This window comes from Lissotriton vulgaris, chromosome 9 (assembly GCF_964263255.1).
Source record: "Lissotriton vulgaris chromosome 9, aLisVul1.2, whole genome shotgun sequence".
Taxonomy (NCBI): domain Eukaryota; kingdom Metazoa; phylum Chordata; class Amphibia; order Caudata; family Salamandridae; genus Lissotriton; species Lissotriton vulgaris.
In genome coordinates this window covers 177,439,223-177,459,929 of record NC_141697.1, presented here as the reverse complement: position 1 = coordinate 177,459,929, position 20,707 = coordinate 177,439,223, and the positions used below count along the sequence as shown (strand labels likewise).

Below are 20,707 nucleotides of genomic sequence, written 5' to 3'. Positions count from 1 at the left end.
GGTTTTAATCTTTGGCAGCCAACAATCTACTTGGACCCACTTCTGGTGGCTAGAAATGCTTGGGCAGGGTCCCAACCCTGCTGGCTCAGAAACGAATCTTGGTGTCATCGTTGAAAACAACCTGTCCTTTAATCTTCAGGCCAATAAGACAGTATCAGCTTGTTTTTGGGTTAAGACCCTTAGGAAGGTATTTCCATTTCTCACCCCCTACGTGTAAACACACGGCAGCGGCACTTAATTTTGTCCAGGGCGGATCATTGTAACTCGCTCTACATAAGACAGCAATTGAAAAGTTGCAGCTTATCCAGAATGCTGCAGCAAGACTTGTTCTGGATCATCCTAAATATCATTGTCTCGGCTGCTATTCGGAAATTGCACTGGCTCCCGGCTGGCAAACAAATTGTATTTAAAGCCTTTTGCATTTTCATAAAGCACTTCACAACTCGGGACCTGAAGGAGTTCAGCATTCCTCAACTGTATATTCCTACCAGACAGTTGTGTTCTGCTGGTAAAAACCTGTTAGTTATTCCAAGGGTTCAAAGGGCAAGGTTGGGAGGGAGTCTTTGCTATGGCGGCATCTAAGCTTTGGAATACTCTTCCCCCCTCAATCTATCACTTGCCTGGAAGCCCATTTTCCTTTCCCCAAGTCCTTGAAGACCTGGATTTTTCCCTCCTAATATCTTTTTAGCATAGTAATGATGCTCTTGTCCCTTAGTAGATTAACCACTGTAGCACCTGGACGCCTTCGGCATTTGTTTGCGCTAAATAAGTTGCCAAATCAATAAACTGTCATGGTAAGCATTGTAACACCCCAAACAGGAATCCACTTCGGACTAAAAAACTTTCAAATTGTTTGATTTTCTAGAAAATTACAAAACTGCACTTAGAGCCACTGTTGAAACTGCAAGAACACAAGGTAGACTGCATGTTCTCCCGTCCACCACTTTACATTCAGGCACTTGCACATTCCAAGCACCTTCTTCCTGTATTGGCTGTAATTTTCAGCACAGTTGGAAGCACTTCCTCATGCAGGCAGAATACCACTTCGTAATAGGCAGCATGCATCTGGTATAATAAGCAACATGTCCTCTTGCTTTTATGCTGTCACAGTCCTCGTTTGACAAAGGGCTCCATGGTCTACAACTTTTTCCATGCCAAGCTCAATTCCAGTCGTGTGCCAGAGGCTTTCACCTCATTTACCACGTCTGTCCTCCCACTTAGAGAGCTCAGATTTCACAGGATTACCTAATGTTTGTGAATACAGAAGTATGAACTAAGCAATGGTTCTCTTTAAAGGATACGTGACCACCACTCTAATCGCTCAAATTAAAGTGCACAAAGTTATAGTAAATAAATTGAAGGAGACAAAACGTAAGACTGCACCATTTATTTCCAAGCTGTTCACAGCAAAAAGCCTCTTCAACATTCCAGCCTTATATTGACTGCCATCTATGTAGAATATGGCAAATGCTAAGCAAACATGGTAGAAGCATAGTCCATTTTGTGCATCTCCATAGCTTTCCTTTCTTTGTCTTTGCCACTCTTTCCTTGGACGTCCACGAAGCAGCCTTTTTTGTGTAGTTTAGTCCAACTAGGAATGAAAAAAACACATTATTAAAGCATGAAGGCCCCCCCCCCCCCCCCCCCCCCCATTAAACTTACAAAAAACAATACCGGATGAGATCTGTTACTATATAAGACACTCCATATATATATATGCAAGACTTAAATGTTTTCAATCTGGCCAAGTAAAATAAATAAAAGTACAAAACTAAAAGGATACATCTATAAACACTTATGTGATAAATTGCTGGCAACTGGAACTTTGAAATGCACGTCTTTGGATAATGGGTTCTTTAGAAATGCATGGTCAACTCTGCATTATCAGCCAGTCATTTGTTCAAGGAGCAGGCAGTTAAATATTAAGTCTGTTTCAGCGTAACACCCTGTTCAATTCATAATCTTTTAGCCACGCCCAGGGACTCCATAAGGTCAATATCAGTAGATTTACGCTTAGCTTACGCACTGTAACATTAACAGAGATATAAACACCTTCATACAAGAAACATGACTTCACGGCTGAAACACAGGGAGGTTGTCAGGGGGTCTATACCTACCACAAATAAAATGGCATCCTACAGCATGGGTACTCGCAAACATTTTCCCAGGGCCGAAAAGTTTGGTCTTGGAGGGACAGAGGACGGCACTGATGGTTGGGGGAGGAGTAAGGTGGATGATGGGGAAGCTAAGCATGTACAACTAGTGGCTGAACTGAACAGTACAATATGGAACCAGAAGACCCAGGATGAATCCTGGCTTCCCCACTTAACCAAATTGCATATAAATTTATACACGTTTGCTGTCTTGAAGGGTGCTTCTAAAGTTAAGGGGTGCAGTACACCCAAGCTACTCCCTTTAACTGTAATTCACTTTTAAATGCTTGCTGGTTAAAAAGGGTTTAATGTTTGTGCTGAGTCGAGTAAACAGCAGCTCAAGGTGCCCATGTAAAGGAGTATCACTGCCCTACAGGGATTCTGGCAGATTCACCCCCCCATGGTACACTAGGATAAGGAGCGGTAGATAGGAGCACAACATATAATTGCATCAACACGAAAGCATATAATCTATGTAATAGCACAATGGTTGAACTGTTTTTATTCTTTACCATTCTCATAATGATTTTTTTTTTGTAAGACGTTTATTAGCAGTAGTAAGCAGTACACATTGCGGAGCCTACAACCCTGGGGCCGGCTGCAACACTTCAATTTATAGAAATACATAGCTCTTCTGTCAACCTCAGATCCATTGGCATAGAAAGTGTTGTATGCATCAGGTGTGCTCACATTTTGTATTTACATCCAAATGACGTCTTGTTTTTTCATTTTATAACATAAGAAATTAACTCAAACTCAACAGTTCTTATACGTTTTACTCAGAAATTCAGTAGTATCGTCGGGGTATTATTCCGGTATCCGCTGTACTGATACACATGGTAGTCTTGGATAGACCCTATGACTATTTTATGTGGATAGAATTCGTTGGTTCACGTATTCATTCTATCTATACAGTGATGTACATCGCCTACATATAACGGTAATCATCTTTCCGATTATCAATGCATTAGAGAAATTGTAACACAGGTAAGTAGTGCAGCCTAATTGTACGCTGAATAAATTCAACTTATGTCAGGCCTTATGGTGATGAGGCTAGAGCAGCTCTGCTCTATAATATAGCTGCATTGTGCTAGATATTTTTTCCCCGTTTGTAGGGCTATGTATTCTCAGGATATTGTGTATTGGCGTCCTATGGGAGGCGGCATGGAAGTGTATCTCTTGCGTGTATCCACCTCATGTCCAGCTGACAGTGTGTGGTATCATTCGGTGTGTCGTATAGTCCGGGATGTCGCTAGGTGCGTGTCTAGACCCCCGATTAATACATTTAATATCCTAGCATGTACAGCAGTTTAATCCGCCAGATCAATTTCCTAAACCAGGTCCAATCGGGGAACAAAGAACCCAAAAGGGTAATCAACCATGGAGTGACAATACAGATACGTCGAGTGCCTCTAGGCGTTCCGAGAGGAACGAGGAAGGAAGAAAAGGCAAAACAAAAGGTTTTATGCGGAAGAACAAGGGTGGGGGGGTGTATAGGGGAAGTGGGGTTGTGGGACGTGTCAGGGGGGTATTGTGCCTTGTCGTGTATCGTTGGACAGTGTCCGGACCCGCAGCCAGTGTGACAGAGGCTTGTTACAATCAGTACTCGATGGAGCAGAGGAGGCCAAGCCCCTTCTAACCTGGAGGCACCACACCGCCAACACCCAAGTCTTACAGGCATCGGGGGAGGGCATTGTTGTTTAAGTCCGTGGTGTCGTCGCATCTTACCTACATGTGTCTCCTCTAGTGTAGTAGCATCTAAGTGAGCCCTCTAGCCATGCCCTCCCGCTGGAGGGAGCCCAATGTGTCTTCCCAAAGTTGTGCAATTGGGAATTTTCTCAAGCCCGCTATTTCTTCTCGATGTAATGCGACGCTTTCCGCCCTAGCCCAGTTAAGAAAGGAAACGTACCAGTACTTAGTAAGCGGTGGTTCCTTCTTTTTCCAGTGTTTAGTGAGCATTCGCTTGGCAGTAATAAGTCCTAGGTCCCAGAACCTGGCCTGTATTTTATTCAATTTAGTCCTCCTATATAACCCCAGAATGCAGGCCCCCCACGTGTGGGGCAGGCCTGTGCCAGCGCTGTGCGTCAAAAGAGATGTCACCTCATTCCAATGTGGGGCAATGCCAGAGCATGTGTAAAATGTCTGCGCCTGTCAGGTCACACCTGGGGCAGCTAGTGGTATTGATCATGAAATACCTATTGATCTTATCTGGCGATAAATATGCTTGATGCAATATGTAAAACTGTATTATTTTGAAACAGGAGTTGCGTGGGATATTCACGGGGCTAGCTAGGACCATTGTACATTCCTTGTCCGTCCATTCCCTCCCTCGGAGGGCCGCCCATTTATCTTGCAGTGGCTGTGTGGATCGCTGCGTATGCATGAGGAGGGCCTGTGCCAGCCAATGGATGATATGGGAGCCGTTACCCATGACATGCAGGTATTGCACGAGGTGGTGTGTCAGCAGTTCCTCGCGTACGTCACCCCAGGACTCCGTATACGCGCGTAGTATGGACGCATGGAGAAGGAATTGCCCGGCTGGCAGGCTTGTGCTCTCCACCAGTTCTGCAAATGGGAGCATAGCTCCATCCGCATAGAGGTTGCCCATGGTTTCCACCCCAGCCGTATTCCAGCTCTCCAGCATGCGCGATGTCACCATTCCGCCCCTACTGGGGGTACCCAGTAGGGGGAGCGCGGGGGCACAAGGTTTTACTTCTCAGGTCAGTTTTAGGCTACGAAGGAAGCATTTGCGAGCCACTGCCACATGTAGTGGTAACGGGCGGGGTCTCTTGGTCAGAGGGTGGAACAGCGTGCATATTTGCGCATGGGTCGATATAGTGACGTCAGTAGCGGTGTCATCTAGGTGTGTGCCACTCAGCCAGTGTGTCACCCATTGTAGCTGTGCCACAAGATAGTACAGCTCTAAGTTTGGGACCACTAACCCCCCTTCTGCAGTGGGCGAATAGAGTCTTGCCAATGCTACTCGAGGGCGCCCAGCATTCCAAATCAGGTTCCGAATAATGTGTTCTAGGTCGCGGAACACCTGGGCAGGGACATACAGTGGGATGTTGGCGAAGTGATACAGCAGTCTCGGCAACACTATCATTCTGGATAGCGCTATCCGACTGGCTACATTCAGGGGAAGTGTCTTCCAGAAGGCCATCTGGGCGCGTAACGAGGAAATAGCGCGCATCAGGTTACCTTCCATTATGTTTGGCGGGTCTCTATAGATGTGTATCCCGAGGTATTTAAATGTGGTGGGATACCAAGTGAGCCTAACACCCCCGAGGTGCACATCGCACTCCTGTGTGTCAGGACTGAACGAGTACACTCCGGACGTGGCCCAGTTGACCTTAAGACCCGACACCTCTTCAAAACGTTTGAAATATTTCCGACAATAAACACGGCACATAGGAGAGGTCACGGAAACCATTCTCATAATGATTACTCTATTTTTTTTCCTTCTATTAATAGCAGCAGTGCACTTTTTTTTTTTAACACAAGAGTCACTGCTTCAATAAATATTGAAAAACGGCTAAACTCATTGTTGGCGGGGCAAGTCATATGATATTGATGCTTTTACATTCCATTTAGGGTAATAGTTCCCCATCTATGGTTATTTGAAATAACATTAAGGCATAGAAAATTATGAGATTTAATAAATTCAACAACCATGAAAGTCCGCTAGTCTTGCATGACAACCTGAGCAGCATCATGCTGGTTTATAATATGACAGCTTAGTCCTTCATAATTGTGCATATTTATGTGCTATTATAACTGTATAGGACTATGTAAGATTGCCCTTCTATAAAACTGGAATAAAGAAATTAATCAATAAATTTGGGGTGGGCAATATATTTTGCCCCGCCTGCGGAATTCAGGTCAAATCCCACCAGCCGCTGGGTGGTGGAGTTTTACCATGTGTGTGGCTCAAAAACATATTGAAGAGCAAGATTTGGCAACCCCTAGCATGCTTTTCGGTCGCTTGGAAGGCACCAGGCAAGGTTTCCCCAATGCGGATGTCGCGGTCAGTTTCACCTGAGCTTGACAGGATATAAGCGGACCACCTACAGCACAGTTAGTGACTTCGAGGAGCTATGGTGACAGAAAGGCGAGGACTAAAGACATGAAAACTTCGCTCTCCCTATACAACTCTCACACCAAGGAAAAGAAAAAAAACCTTGCTACTGGTGAAGGCTTAAGAGGTGCACCACTATGTTAAGTCAGACCATCTTCAGTAGTCTAAAAAGTTTAAAGGAGGTCTTAGGGCTTTAAACGAACCAAAGCAGGTTATCAACTGTGATCCAATTAGAGCAATCAGATGCTGGGTTTGGCTACATATATAAACACATCTGCCAGTGGATTAAGGGGCATAGTACTGTGCCAAAGTATAGTTGAGGTAAATACAGATACACATTCGGAAGAGAATTGTTAATGGATTATAACGTTTTAGCTACTGAGTACTGTACCTTTAATAGTACTAAAAGTAATAGAGCGATTTACGATTAGCAAAGCATACAGCTTTTGCCTATGAAAGACCTATTGACGTAGTCATGTTTTTTTTTTAAAGTGTTCCACAGCAGTGCAGACAGATTGTGCAACATGGTGTAAAGGTGGTATTGCGCGGGCAATTCTAGTTGTGCATTAGCACTTTATTTACTTTAAGCCATGTTGCACAGCAGGCACTGCTATGCAACATCTATATAAAAATAAAAATACTGCCAAATAGATCTGCTATGTGGGACTGTAAAAAGCTGGTGAAAAGCCCAGCAGCAACTACTTAAATACTATATACTTTGGTAGTTGCCGAGGAAACAATAGCTCCTGTGGACTAAGTTTTTTTTAAATAATAACGTGCTCGAAGGCAATGTGCAGGGTTGAATTGATGTCAGAAAGAAAGCTGGCCACAAACCCCTAGGACTCCATTTGTAAAATTGTTTATATAGTAAGTAGGTAAGCTAAGATAAACATACGTAGAACTTAGGAATTTAAATATTTTTGTACAACAAACAATAAAAATAGTGAGAGGTGTCCCAGTGAAAAAAACGTTTGGAACCTAAGCTAATGGTGAGATATGTGCAAGGTTTCACTTTGGAACATTTAGGCAACCACTGGAAATTCAGCAATGTATTGGACAACGCTTTATACAATCATAAGTGCTGGGTAATGGTTCGCCTTTAACTGTCGACTGCGTTTCGACCCTGTGTGAGATGTAGGGTCTCTTCAGGACCTAGAGATATCGGGACACCTGTCATCATGCCGAGCAGGGAAACCGACGCTCCTCTGTTCCTGCTGCACTCTGGGGGCATACAAATCGTCATCCAACTTCGATGAAGAATACAATGCTTAATCGTCAACTCTCCTAGCGACCGTGGACACGGAGCAACAGCCCGTTGAGCCATTATCACAAGTAAAGTGCTAATCTGCTCCCTTGCACATAGCGCGCATTTATACACATATGGCACTTAACAATACTGAGAGTTCAGCTCCTCCATCACCGCCGAGGCTTTCCCAGCACCATCTCCTCTGCCAGCCTACCACTACCCTCACATGGGTGCCCAGCCAGGTTCCATATGAGTTCATGTTCTTCACTATTTTCACAGTGACACTGCTCTTCACATTAGGCAGTGCAGGCCTTCCTTCAGGTGTCCTGATATCTCTAGGTCCTGAAGAGACACTACATTTCACACAGGGTCGAAACGCCGTCGACAGTTAACAAAGGCGAACTATTACCCAGCACTTATGATTGTATAAAGTGTTGTCCAATACATTGCTGAATTTCCAATGGTCGCCTGTGATTAATGCTGAAACCGACGGAGATGGTCTTTGGTAAAGACTCTAATTTGTAAATTTATGATCAATCGGGAAGAAAATTAGACTTCGGAGTCACAGTCTAAAGGCTGTCCAATATGCTGCCCGTCCATCTGAGAGAAAACATAAGCTTGCAACTTTCCGTAAACTTCTATACACTTGTTCAGATAAGATATGTTCAGAAAGACTGTTATGGCAGTATTATATTCCACTAAGTCCCACCTAGCTCTTTTTCTTGGCACAGAGAAACCCTGCGTGCATTTAGTTATATACGTTAACTGTTTCGCTGGCTTTAAATCACAGGGTCACAGCAACCTGGAATGATGCCAGGAATCTAAGAGCAACTGGTAGGGTGGTTGTGCAGGGAGAGCAAATTAAATAAACAAGTTTAGCCTTCTTTTACTCGAGAAAGCAAAGCGTTTACCCTGCTGCAACCAAACAACTAATGGTGATGCATTTTACTATTAACTCCAAAGTAAAATCAATCTAACTTTTGCCCAGCAGGTGGAGCTTGTGCCTTAGCAATTGCACGCAAACTCTAAAAGCTGCTAAAACACTGTAATCTTCGCTGTGCATGCCTGGACTAATGCGATCTCACAGGCGACGTGCTGAGCCAGGGAAATGCTGGTACCATTTAAATACAAGTGTGAGCGCTAGTGAGTTCCTGAGCAGGGGACAATGGCAGTGCGAGCAAAGCACGCACCCTGCTGTGTCCACCGCAGCAGCCGCTGCTTGAGAAAAGGTGAAGCATGCACTAAGAATTAGCCATTTGGAGGCTGTAATTTATTTATGGCACAGACAAAACCAACAGAGCTTACATTGCCTAACTTGCATTGGCTGAATAAGACACTCGAGGCAGCTCCGTACATGTTGCTGTGGGGATGGGAGTTAAGACAGGGTGTGGTGGGGGATAGAATGGACAGGGAAGCGGAAGCAATATTGTGCGAGAGAAGGCCATGAGGTGGGATGCAGCGGAAGTGATGGCAGAAAGACTCCTAACGCAGCCGCTAAAGTGAAAGTGCCAGGATGTCGAGCCGGCAACAAAAGTGAAAGTAACCGCGAGAAGGCAAATGGAAACACGGCAGCGCTCACGCTAATTGAAAACATGGCCCCAGCGGGACGCTGCTAGCTCCCGCAAGGTGAATGCCGCCACAAGCACGAGTGTGAGGAAGAGAGCGGACCGATTTCTAAAGGTCATCTCCTAGAGCAGCGCATGCGCGCTGCCTAGGCGAGACCTAAAAACAGAAGTACAAGTCGACTTGAAAAAACTATCAAAACAAATGTTTGCGTCGTCAGAGCCTCCTAGTCCGATAAAATAGATTCAGCTCAACTCTGCCCTAAAACTCTTTCATGTAGTAAAAACACTCTCAGATCCAGTTAACATTGCTCCAGTTACCTTCCTCTCACCTCAGTGTGATGAGTTTGTCACTTTTCTTAAAAAGAAACCAGCTGACATTCAGACCTTTCTCCGACACACCCTGCTCTAGCACACATCTATCGCTAACTGGCATGCCTTAAGTGTATTTCACCCCAGAAAGCTGCTGACCTTCACTTTGCTCCTTGCTACCACCAAATCAGGTTTTGCTCTCGACCCCAGTCCACCTTCTGTGTTCAGCAAGCGTGCCCCTCAATCTATGATTAACTCACCCAACTTTAAAAATGCATCTCTTTAAGACGGCACTGTTTCTAAATCTTGGAAACATGCTTTGGTCACGGCACTACACCTGTGGTCAAGAATTTAAGGGGCTGGCTTGATGGCATGAGCCCTCAGATTACCACGGTTGCGGCCACCTGCTTTAGATATTCCTAAATGGCTCAGGAAAATTCCTGTAGGTCTTCCGGTCTCAGCCTAGAGTACTGTAATCCAGGTACTGGTTATTTCTAGGTTTGATTGTGGTAATATCTACCTGGACATCGCAAAGACTTTGCTAAAGTAGCTCCAAACAGTGAAAAACACCTACACACATCTCCTATATCCCCCCCTAAATTTACTTCCACACCTAGACTGCTACATGACCTACACTGCCTGCCAATTGAACACTGTGGGCAATTCATAGCTCTATGCTGCATACACAACTGTCTATCCAACTCTGGGCCCATTTACTTGTGATTCTTGGGGTCTTCATATTCACCCAAGCTTTCTCTACCGTCAAACAATCTCAAGTAGGCCGTATTTCTAAGAGTAAGGAAGACCCTTCAAGGAGGTTATGCTTTCACCTATTTGGATCATAAGCTCTAGAACGCTCTGCCTCGGACCTGGAGAGCTTTTTCCTTGCTCTCAGTCTTCTGTAAACTGCTAAGAATGTGGCTGGTATAAATCTTCTGATAGCAAATAGCTTATTGTGATGAGCTTAGCTCTAGGTTACCTTTCTTAGGTAGCCATATGCTTTGTAAATCACCTAACAATACCTCTTCAAAAGCCAATGCCTGAAAGGAAATACTCTAGCTAAAAATAAAAAACAGCAGGGATACTTGTTACAAGGACTGCCAAAGAACCAGCCAGCCCGGCTAGGTCTAACCACAATGGCTGAAGGAAACGTTCATTCAAAGAAAACATGCCAAGACCAATAGATTTTAAACAACGCTGTATTTTGCACATTTGAAATTGTACTCCCAGCCCCCCCCGCATTTCCCTACCTGTGGGGCCTCTCTAGGGATTACCGGGGCCTCAGGAAGCCGAATTGGGGCTTCTGTTGTCCACCGCCCTCCACCCCTCGCGGCACGAACTGCGGGTGCCATCTTAAGTGAGGACGAGGACAGCGCTCTAGTGTTCGGCCGATTGGGGGCCCACACACGATATAATGAATTCCTCTTCCTGTCCGCGCAGCCGATGGCGCGCCAGAGGCAAGCCCGTCTGTGCCTGTACCGGGCCCAGGGCCACTCCCCCTGGCCACTCTAATACTCACAGTACCTTTTTGCGCTACTCATCTTCTCAGCTGTGGGAACTCAATACTCCTACTACTAATACGCGGTGTCGACACTTGCCCCCTCCTAGCTGCCTTGTGTCCGCCCCTGCCCCATGTCCAGGCTGTAACTACACCCTCCCATGTCCTTTGCCTTCAGCCCATGGTATTAGTCCCACACTTAAGCGCTATTTGCGCTTGGTGCTTATTAATGCCCGCTCCCTCCCGAAACACAGCTTAGACATCAGGGAATTCATAGTAAGCCAGGAGCTGGACATCCTGTTTATAACTGAATCTTGGGGGTGATGCTGCCTCCGGCCCGGATTTCTGTTCAGCCACACCGGAGGGCTTCTGTGTGTTAAGACAGGACAGAACTACGGGGAGAGGAGGTGGGTTAGCCATTATCCATAAAGCGTTTTTCACTCCAAAATCGAACCTATCCTTAGACTGGACTGTGAAGTCTGTACCTTCTCCATTATACTTAATTACAATCAAGTTTATAAAGGGATTCTTTTATACCGCCCCCCTGGCTCGCATACTCTCTTTCTCTCGGCTCTTGATGAATTCACGGAACTTGCCTTAGCCCATTCTGACTATACCATTTTGGGGGACTTCAATTTTCACCTGGAAGTCGTAGGGGACAAAGACACCACTCAACTTATTGCCGATCTACTCACGGTAGGCCTACAGCAGTTGGTGGCAGCCCCTACTCATCAAGCAGGTCACACGCTTGATGGTTTGTTCACCAACAACCCCAACATTTTGCTAGTAACTGTTCTTCCCGTAGTATGGTCGGACCACCTTGCAGTCACTTTCTCCATTTTGGCTCATAACCCTAACCCTCCCCAGTCTACATCTCGCACCCCTATTAGTCCCAGAGCCTGGAAAAATCTGGACTACCCGTTATTGTCCAATATCCTGGCTGAATCTCCTTACGCGGTATCACCTCACCCCAGTCTTCTGTCAAGCAGGTAACAGAAATGGATTCTGGACGCAATTAATCAAGTAGCCCCGGCCAAATCCATCACTTCTAACCGGGCTACGCCATCTGCCCAATGGTTTACAGAGGATCTTCGACTACAACTGCAGTACTGTAGGAACTTAGAAAGACGCTGGCGCAAGCACTACAGTCCTTTGGATAAACAAACCTACAAAGATGCGCTAGCACTATACAAAAAGATCCATCATCAAACATAAAAGCGCTTTTTTTCAGGCCCAGATTGAATCCGCCCAGAATTCTCCAAGAAAGCTATTTCATGCAGTAGATTCTCTCTCTAACCCTCCGACTCCCAGTCACTGTGCTTCCTCCCTAAATTGGACTACAGTAGGTACTTTGGTACCTTCCTAATTAGCCACTGGTAAACGCTTCTTAAGCCCCACTATATGGTACTAAGGGACCCAGGGCATACGTACACCGGGGGTCTCCCATAGGCTGCAGCATGTATTCTGCCACCTGAGAGACCACTCAAACTGTGAATAGAGGACTGCCACTGAAGCCTGTGTGAACTGGTGCTAGCACCACTCACAATAGATATGTTTCCTTACATCTGAGGTCACTGCACTTAAAACCTTTAAGTCAACCATAAGGCAGGCGTTTCAATCATGAAGGCAGGGTGCTTGGTTAGAAGTGTGAGGGTGCCCTGCATTAGCGGGATACCCCCTAAAAACCGCAGACTTAATTCTCCGGGCTTTAAGTGCGGTCAGCCACTTTATACATATAGTGGACGTCAAGTAGGAGAGGTCTAACTATATACTGGCTGTTCTGAAACTTGTCATGTTTGGTATCGAACATGTTGGAATCTTACCCCAACACTGGTTCCAGTGTTGGATGTAGGAACCCATGTACTGGCGGCTTGTATTCCCAGTGACAGCCTTTCAGGGTCTGAAAGCAAGCTAGTGCTGCTGCAGACCAGACACGATTCTGCCTTCCTGCTGCTGAACTCGGGCAGGGGAAAGTAGAATAATAGGATTCCTGTCACAGGTAGGTGTGACCACATCCCAGACAGGACTTTGTGTATTGGGCTGGGTGAGGCGCTTACCAGCGTCACCAGGCTGATTTGAAGGGCATATTTAGTGCCCTCCTTGCATACTCCAGTTGAAACCAGTTCAGGGAGCCATTGGCTCCCGCTCTGGTGCGAAACTGGACAAAGAACATGGGAGTATCCTACCCTCTGTCCAGCCCCTCCTCTGGAGAGACCCCTGAATCGTACCAACTCTTTCCTTTAGGTACTTAAGGGCTTACCTGTGGTTGGCTCTTCAGATTCATCGTGGGACAAGATTCAGATCCGAAACCACTTCTACTGTCTGGGCACTTTGGACTTCGCTTTGGGAACCAAGACTGCATCTCGGAAGACTCCTGTTGCTCCAGGTTTCGTGGTCCTGTCAGTCTTCAGAGTCTGTGCCTGTACTTCATCCAGGTTCTTCTCCAGGTATGTGAGTATCAAAGGCACCCAAAGGAATTCCCCTTGGAGTCAAGGAGTCACTCACCTGCATCTGCAGGCACCGCAACTAAGCTGACTAGTCTGCTGCCACCCGACATCTTCCAAACGGCCCAGCAACACAGGTGGTGGTTCTACAACTCCCGAGGCCTGCACTGTCTTCGCACTGAGTTTTAGACCAGTATCCCTCGTCAGAACCTCTGGAACAGCACCCCTGTGCACCACGTTGATTTGCCATTGCCAAGGCTTGGTGACTCTTCTACAGAGATCTACGAGCTCGAAGAAGCTCCAGCATATCTTCCTGCCATGTTCTTAGTCCTCACCTCATTCTCTGCACCAGGGCCTGCATCATTGGTGAGCTGCTCTAAGTCCTCTTGCGACTCCTGTGCCTTTGGCCTGTGGGTCCTCTTGAGGGTCTTCTTTGGCTCCAGTGGGCTCCCCTGTTTGCTCAGGGCCTGCTCTGACTCCTGCATCTGGAGATTTCCCTGGACCTTGCTTATCCAGACACTGCACCTTCTTTGTTTTTCACATCTGTTGCTGCTGCCTAGGTTGGTTGGTGCTCCCGTTGGACACCAACCTCCTGGTTCTCGACTTCCGACATGGGACAGCTTGTGAAAGACTCCTGGTCTTCCACAGCATTGCCTGGTTCTCACAGCTGCAGCGACAAGGTCACTGTTGCCTCTCCTGCATCTTCCATCATCGGGTTTCCATGCCTTGGAGTCACTCCCGATAGGCATACTCTCTCTCCCCTCTGCTTGTAGGCAATACTCTTCAAGAATCCACACTTTGATTCCACCGGACTCTCACCTTCTTCACCAGCGGCATCTTCATTGTAGTCCGCCATAACGGTCTACAGTGGTTTTCAACATCACTTCACACCTATGCACCAGACTTCCTTGGTGTAGGTATCCTGGTGTATCCACAGGTGGGGTGACTCTCTAACCTTCCATCTTTCATGGGGGTTCTTCAGGGTCCTCCGGGAAGGGCTTCTTGAAAATTGTAACTGCGACTTTTCCAATGACTTGCATGGAGTACGCAGAAGTGTTTCCACTCTGCACACAGGCTCCGTGGGGTTCCAGAGTTCTTACCCAGGGTGGTTTCTTGGGGCCCCAGCTCTAAGTACTATGGGTCAAGTCTCGACTTAAGTCACATTTTGCATTCCACTTTAGAAGTATATGGTTTAGTCTCCCCCTGAAGACCAGTATGTATTTGTGGTCCTTACCTGAATTCTTTTTTAAATAATGAATGTATTGTGCTGATATCTCCGGGTAGGAGATGTACCAATGTGTTAGTGAGCGTGTATAATAAATATAACTATTTTTATAACTACACTGTGTAGTTCTTTTTTGTTTAACCTACACTGCATGATTAGTTCTGGTAAAACAAGCTGCTTAACACTCCTTCTGGACTAAGCTTGAAGGCTACTCTCAACAGCTACCACTTCGAGAGCTTTCTATGGTTGTCTAAGACAACTAAAGTCACCATGATACGGTATCCATGGATAAGTGCTGGATGCTTCACTAAATAAGTGTGCACCATATACTAAGCTGGACTCCTACAGCACGTTGCAGTTGTTACGATCTATGTAACAAACTCGTGCACAGCCATGTACCATTACAATAAAAAAAAAAATAAAATGAATGTCATGGTGCAACAACTTGCACACAAACAACCTATATCTCTGCTAGCACAATGTACGCCCAACACTTTCAATTTTCGAACAAAGACTGCCAATGGCAGATTAATACAAAGTTAACTGTGCGATTACCTTACCTTTACAAATCCGATATCTTTGGCATACTGTCTGAAACACTGGCGACACATGTTCAAACCATACTTGCGAATCAGTCCGTGCTTGTTCGAGCAAACGCGGCTACAAAATAAACAAAAAAAACAAGACATTACTTTGAGTTACCGTAGTGTTACGCTCATCTCAGGTTTGATTTAGATGCATGCTGCCATCAAGTCAAAGCCACAAATGACGAGCAACAACTTTCCAACAGAAACCTAAACTGTTCAGAATACGAAAACCTAAATATGCTATATTAGAACCTTGTGTACTAAATGCACCGCAAACTACGCTTTGCCGTACAAAAATATTGAAACTGGAACAAACAAATCCAAGAGGGGCGTTCACCTGGTACCTCTTGAAATCACTGCAGGTCTTACAATACAAAGGCTCACTTTACATCGCAACCTTGAATGAATAGCGCTCTTGCATGTATTTGTTTGACAGCCGGTTTAGTTAAACTACTTTTTGTAGTGCACTGGACGTCAAAAATGACATGTAGGCAGTAAGTGTGTTTTGTGAAATAGTTTGGATGCAAATGACGGATAGGAAGCATGCACCTAAACAGCGAGTACTGTACGTGGTGATGAAACCGGGCAATGATTGGGAGGATACGTGTAGCCTGGGGGCTGGAGGGTCAGTTCTTTCAGACCCGAACGAGTGGCACTGGGAGAACGTCCGCTCAAACCACACTGGCCGCGCGCAGTCTGCTGCCATTAAGTTGCCACACGCGGGTGAATACTGCTGCTCTCTCCGTAGCAATCTCCCCGACACTACTGTGCCTGAAAAATCAATTGGAGGTTGTTTGCACAAAAGAAAGCCCATAGTTCCAACCGCCCACTACTGACTAACCAAGATCGGGAACCCTGTCCGAACTTCCTCGGGTGGCTCCAGTAGAGCTGCTGGTGACCCATCTTGTTCTTTCACAGATCGCGAAAAGGAAGAGGCGGAGTCAAGCGTCACATTATCAACCCCTTTTGCGTCAGTCCCATTGGACAGCGCGAGCAGTAACTTCCTGTAGTTTTAAACAGCATTCCATTCAATGTTTTAGGCTGAGTTTTGAGCACAGATCTTAACCTTAAAAATGCGTGTCAGCTTTCCTTTCATTTTTGCAAATAACCGCCGTATTATGATGTTGAGCGACGTTAAATTACTTTAAATATAACACAAAATAGACACTCTCGCTTCTTAATCCACTGATATGTACAAACTGCGTTAATTTAGTCTTTGGTATGTAACCGTTGCTTGTGCCAAAAACACATTAAGAACAGATTGGTCGCTGTATGACAAGCTATACTCTTCCTTGGTCTCTGTTGTACCTAACGTTAAGGACTCAGCTTCCTCCGGAAATGAAGCCTTGCGCTGCACGCTGGGACGGGAGAGCCTAGTGTTGACTTTCCGAAAGGCTCGCTTCTTTCTTGAGTGTTGTGGAGTTGAGTGAATGGCGGCATCAGGCTGACAGCGTATCAGTGTGCCTGGAGGCATCATGAAGCTGCAGTGTGAGGTGGAGGTCGTTAACCGTATGCTGCCCACCTTAGGTATGAGGAACCGAGGCAAAGGGACCCGTGCCGTGCTGTCCATCGGCAGACAGCATCTCCAGAGCACGTCCGGGGGCAGGAGTGCTGCTGTCTACTTGATGATCTGTCTCGCATTAGTAAAATTGGAGCTATTGATGTTATAAATGACAATGCTTTTTACGGATGTGTGTGGAGCGGAATTATGGGGGTTATATTGAAATTGTTAGTTGTGGAATTGTGTGGCGTGTAATAGTGTGGTGCAGAAGGGATTTATGTATTGGAATTATGTGGCATGGTGTGCAGTGGAATTATGCAGTAATTAAGTGGTATTAGGTGTGCTGGAATTATATAGCGTGGGATTGTGTGCAATCACTGGATGTTAAACAAGCCTCCCACTAATTAAAAAAACCCAAAAACATTTATATACAAAGAATCATGTGCGCTTACTACACACCTCCTTTCCATTTGTAAAAGGATCATCTGCAGTATACCCAAAGTAATGCTTTGTTGTATTGAAAAGGGCTAAGACATTACAAATAAAATGGCACTTACAAAATACCCTGTTTACACACTATACAAGTTTCTCAGTGCTGTAAGTTATTTTACCAGCGTTTTACTGAGCTCGTTGGCACACAGAGTTAACAAGTGGCTGAACGCCATGCAGCATCCCCTCAGCCAGTTGTGGATGTTTGTTTTTGCACTGGAGAAGCACATAATCATAATTCCTGGCCCCCCCCCAAATACTGAACGAGGTAAATTGAAAAACAGTTTCCTTCATTTCCCACATAGTATATTTTCATTACAAGGAAAGTACCTGATACGATTAGCAAAACAATATATGGCCTTCCCCCGCTATTCATGCTTGAGGCTGCATTGTCTGGTTAATGCTCCAGACAGGAAAAAAATTCCTTCCAAGCACCGACCAAATTGTTCAGTAAAACCGGTCTCATTCGGAAATCTCTCTGCCCTATAACGGGATGCTATCTAAAATGACTCAGGAACACCATGTGCATGTACTACCCAGAGCGTCCCTGGACTCGACTTTAGGGCACACACGGTATCGTGGCACTATCTCAACAAGTGTCTTGAACCATCACAAGAAACCAGGGCGCCAAGTCTAAAAATGCAGTAAATCACACTAAAAAGGCAGCCCAAGCTAAAAATCCTCGTGAGTCATAAATTCTATTCACACCCGTTATTAAATGCATCACTAACACATGCCTAAAAAGGAGCCTTGTAAAATAGAAGCGAACATATATTTAAACATTCTGAAACTTTGGAAAAACAATTTATATTGGGAGAGAGTTCACAACCTGCAGAAAGCACCTGGGGGAAAGATTGCAATGTGGCTCGGGCACAAATGCAAAACAAGAAGCAGCGACCTCGGAGGGTGTTGTGGGCTGGCATGCACTGTTGTGGGAGGGGTGAGGTGGAGTGGGAAAGGGCACAAAGAGATTACCATTGGCTAAATGAAGCTCACAGCTTTCAGTGCATAAAAGCATTGCCAACAAAAAAGCAGCACACAGGGTGGGTACTGACTGCTGATATGATCACAGAGCCCTCCACAATAAATTGCTGCATGTAAGCCTGCAGCTTCACTGCACCTTCAACGTTGGGGGACGAAAACTCCGGGTCTGTGTGTGTGTGTGGGGGAGCGTGGGGGGGGGGACTCAACGCGAATCAAGAGGCAAAAATAAATATTTAATGACATCGGCCAACTTTAAAGCTCCCAGGTGAGTTTCTGTGTTAGCAATAAAAATGAAGCAGCGTGTGCTTAGCAAAACGAAAGGCAGGGAGGCGCTAGCTGAGCTCTGATGCTTAGCAAGCGCGTGGAGAAGATGCACACCAAAAGGGTCGGGGGAGGAAAACGCTGTGTTTTGGCTTGAAGGGTGGGTGTAATGCTTCGAAGCGTCATGTGCCAAATTGAAAGGCAGGCATTAGATGAGCTCTAAAGCTTAGCATGCACGTGGACAAAATGCACAGAGAAAGGGTTGGGGGAGGGAAAGATTCGCCATCCCCTGGTCCGTAATGGCTTTATTCTACGCTTTCAATTACTCCAGATCCTTGCAGTCATCCATTAATTCCTTCCTTCTTCCTCATACTTTGATTCATCCATTTTTTTATATTATACACCCTCAAACTTTGTCTGTACAAGACAGCGTCCAAAATACCTATGTAAATAATAGACAGCTAAACATTACCGTGCCACAGCTTACCGACATCCAATGTCTAAGACATTCCCTTAGAAACTATTTCGATCGGCAGCTCATTACAAGATATATCATGTTCATCCTCTCAGCAGAGAAGGGATTCTGTCCCACACTATAGAAATATTTAAATGTAATAGGCTTGGCACTTGCACGCGCTCTCTCAGCCAAGCCCCCAGAACAGAGCCTCCACCCCCTCTTTCAGATTCCGCTTCTGCCCTTTATGGGAAAAATAATTTCCAGACGGGTTACTACCAGACAAGCCTGCTTTACTGGATCACAACACTCCTCACATGACACTTTCCTCTCCACACTACACAAGCCTACTTCACAACAATGTGGAGATGCCCTGTGAGCGGCCTCCCAGATTTTACCTTTATATGACACTTTGCGCGCTAGCTGCAACTGTGGTGTATGTATGCAGTAATGCAGCATAAACCTTGTGAAAACCTACATGTGTGCAGGGTCGGCTAGCGTCAGCGTGGGTTATACGGGAACATTTCCATTCCCAGGCGACTGACTAACCCATCTGCAGGATGAAATTGGGGGAAACTTTAACAAAGAATCTTTTGAAAATAGCAAGTGGCTTGCTGTGAGTCAGACCCCGTTTCTGGGTCATGGACAGGAAGGTGGTACATTGACAAACGCTGTGTTTGGGCTTGGAGGGTGGGTGTAATGCTTCGAAGTGGCAGGCATTAGCTGCTGAGCTCTAATGCTTAGAAAGCGCGTGGACAAGATGCACACAGAAAGGGTTGGTGAGGGAAACACTGGGTTTGGGCTCAGAGGGGTTAAGGCTTCTAATGTCAACTCGGAGGGGGAAAGCACTAGACCGTGAAAGAAGCAGACTTCAAAATTTGCAAACATACGTGACAAGAATTTTCAATTCTATTAAGGACAAGGAGGCGAGGATTATGCTTTTCTCATTTCTTTAATGAAATGCTCAGCAGCCAATATAAAAACAAAAAACGACATTTCCCATGAACACTAGGGAATAACCATAGAGTATGCAGTATAAAAGGGCACAACACTAGTCCTTCTTCCTCTTTCTTTGTTGAGGAAACAGTTCAAGTTCAAAAGGCAATCCAACGTAGACCAAAAGGAACAAGGCCAAGCACGCTGCAGAAATCCAAAGGAACTGGACGCAGACAGTAGAAGAACGTTGAGACGGATGAGACCGGCAAACTCTACTTCTGGTCGGAACCTGAAAAGAGATATAGAGCCGTAATACCCAAATAGTGTAAGTAAGAATGCAAAATCGGGGGGGTAAAAAATAAGAGAAGAGACAATTGTGCAACATCATCAATACATTTTACAGCACATAACAATGCAAATCAATAACAATGGGTGGGATAATCCTCGCCTCCTTGTCCTTAATAGAATTGAAAATTCTTGTCACGTATGTTTGCAAATTTTGAATTCTATTTCAGGACAGGAGGCTCCGATTATGCTTGTTCAAAGCTGATCCACCACCACAGAAGCAATATGATCAATGGGTTTATAATAAAAACGTTTTAAAAACTGAGTCAGATGACCAATCCGCTGCTTTCATAATGTCAAAAAGAGTGACACCCAAGGAGAAAGCTTTAGAAGCCATCGCCCCACGAGCAGAATGTGTACCACACAAAGACACATCAATGCCAGCCTCTGACATGAGCCATCTTACCCAGCGTGCCAAAGTAGCTGGAGTCACAGGGCGAAAAGGTTTTTGTAAAGCAATCAACAATTGACCCTGCATATCTGAACGTAAAGAAGCAGTGCTTACTTCATAATCTTTGAGGCACTGCACAACGCAAAGGTTGGGATGAGCGGGAAAAGAGGGATACGTGATCACCTCAGTGTTAGATTTTGTACGCCTGGAAAGACGAAATGTAACACCTTCCGGCGTAAAA

At 45.5% G+C, this 20,707-nt stretch overlaps 1 protein-coding gene across 1 annotated transcript; it reads right to left on the bottom strand.

Annotated features, from left to right (window-relative positions):
* Positions 1-1,372: 1,372 nt before the first annotated feature.
* LOC147689798 (small ribosomal subunit protein uS14) lies at positions 1,373-16,425 on the bottom strand. The gene is made up of 3 exons (XM_086937281.1): positions 15,947-16,425; positions 15,079-15,178; positions 1,373-1,591 (listed from the first exon to the last, which is right to left on the bottom strand). The coding sequence occupies exons 1-3, from the start codon at positions 16,006-16,008 to the stop codon at positions 1,583-1,585; spliced, it is 171 nt and encodes a 56-aa protein (XP_086793407.1). The 5' UTR covers positions 16,009-16,425; the 3' UTR covers positions 1,373-1,582.
* Positions 16,426-20,707: the final 4,282 nt, after the last annotated feature.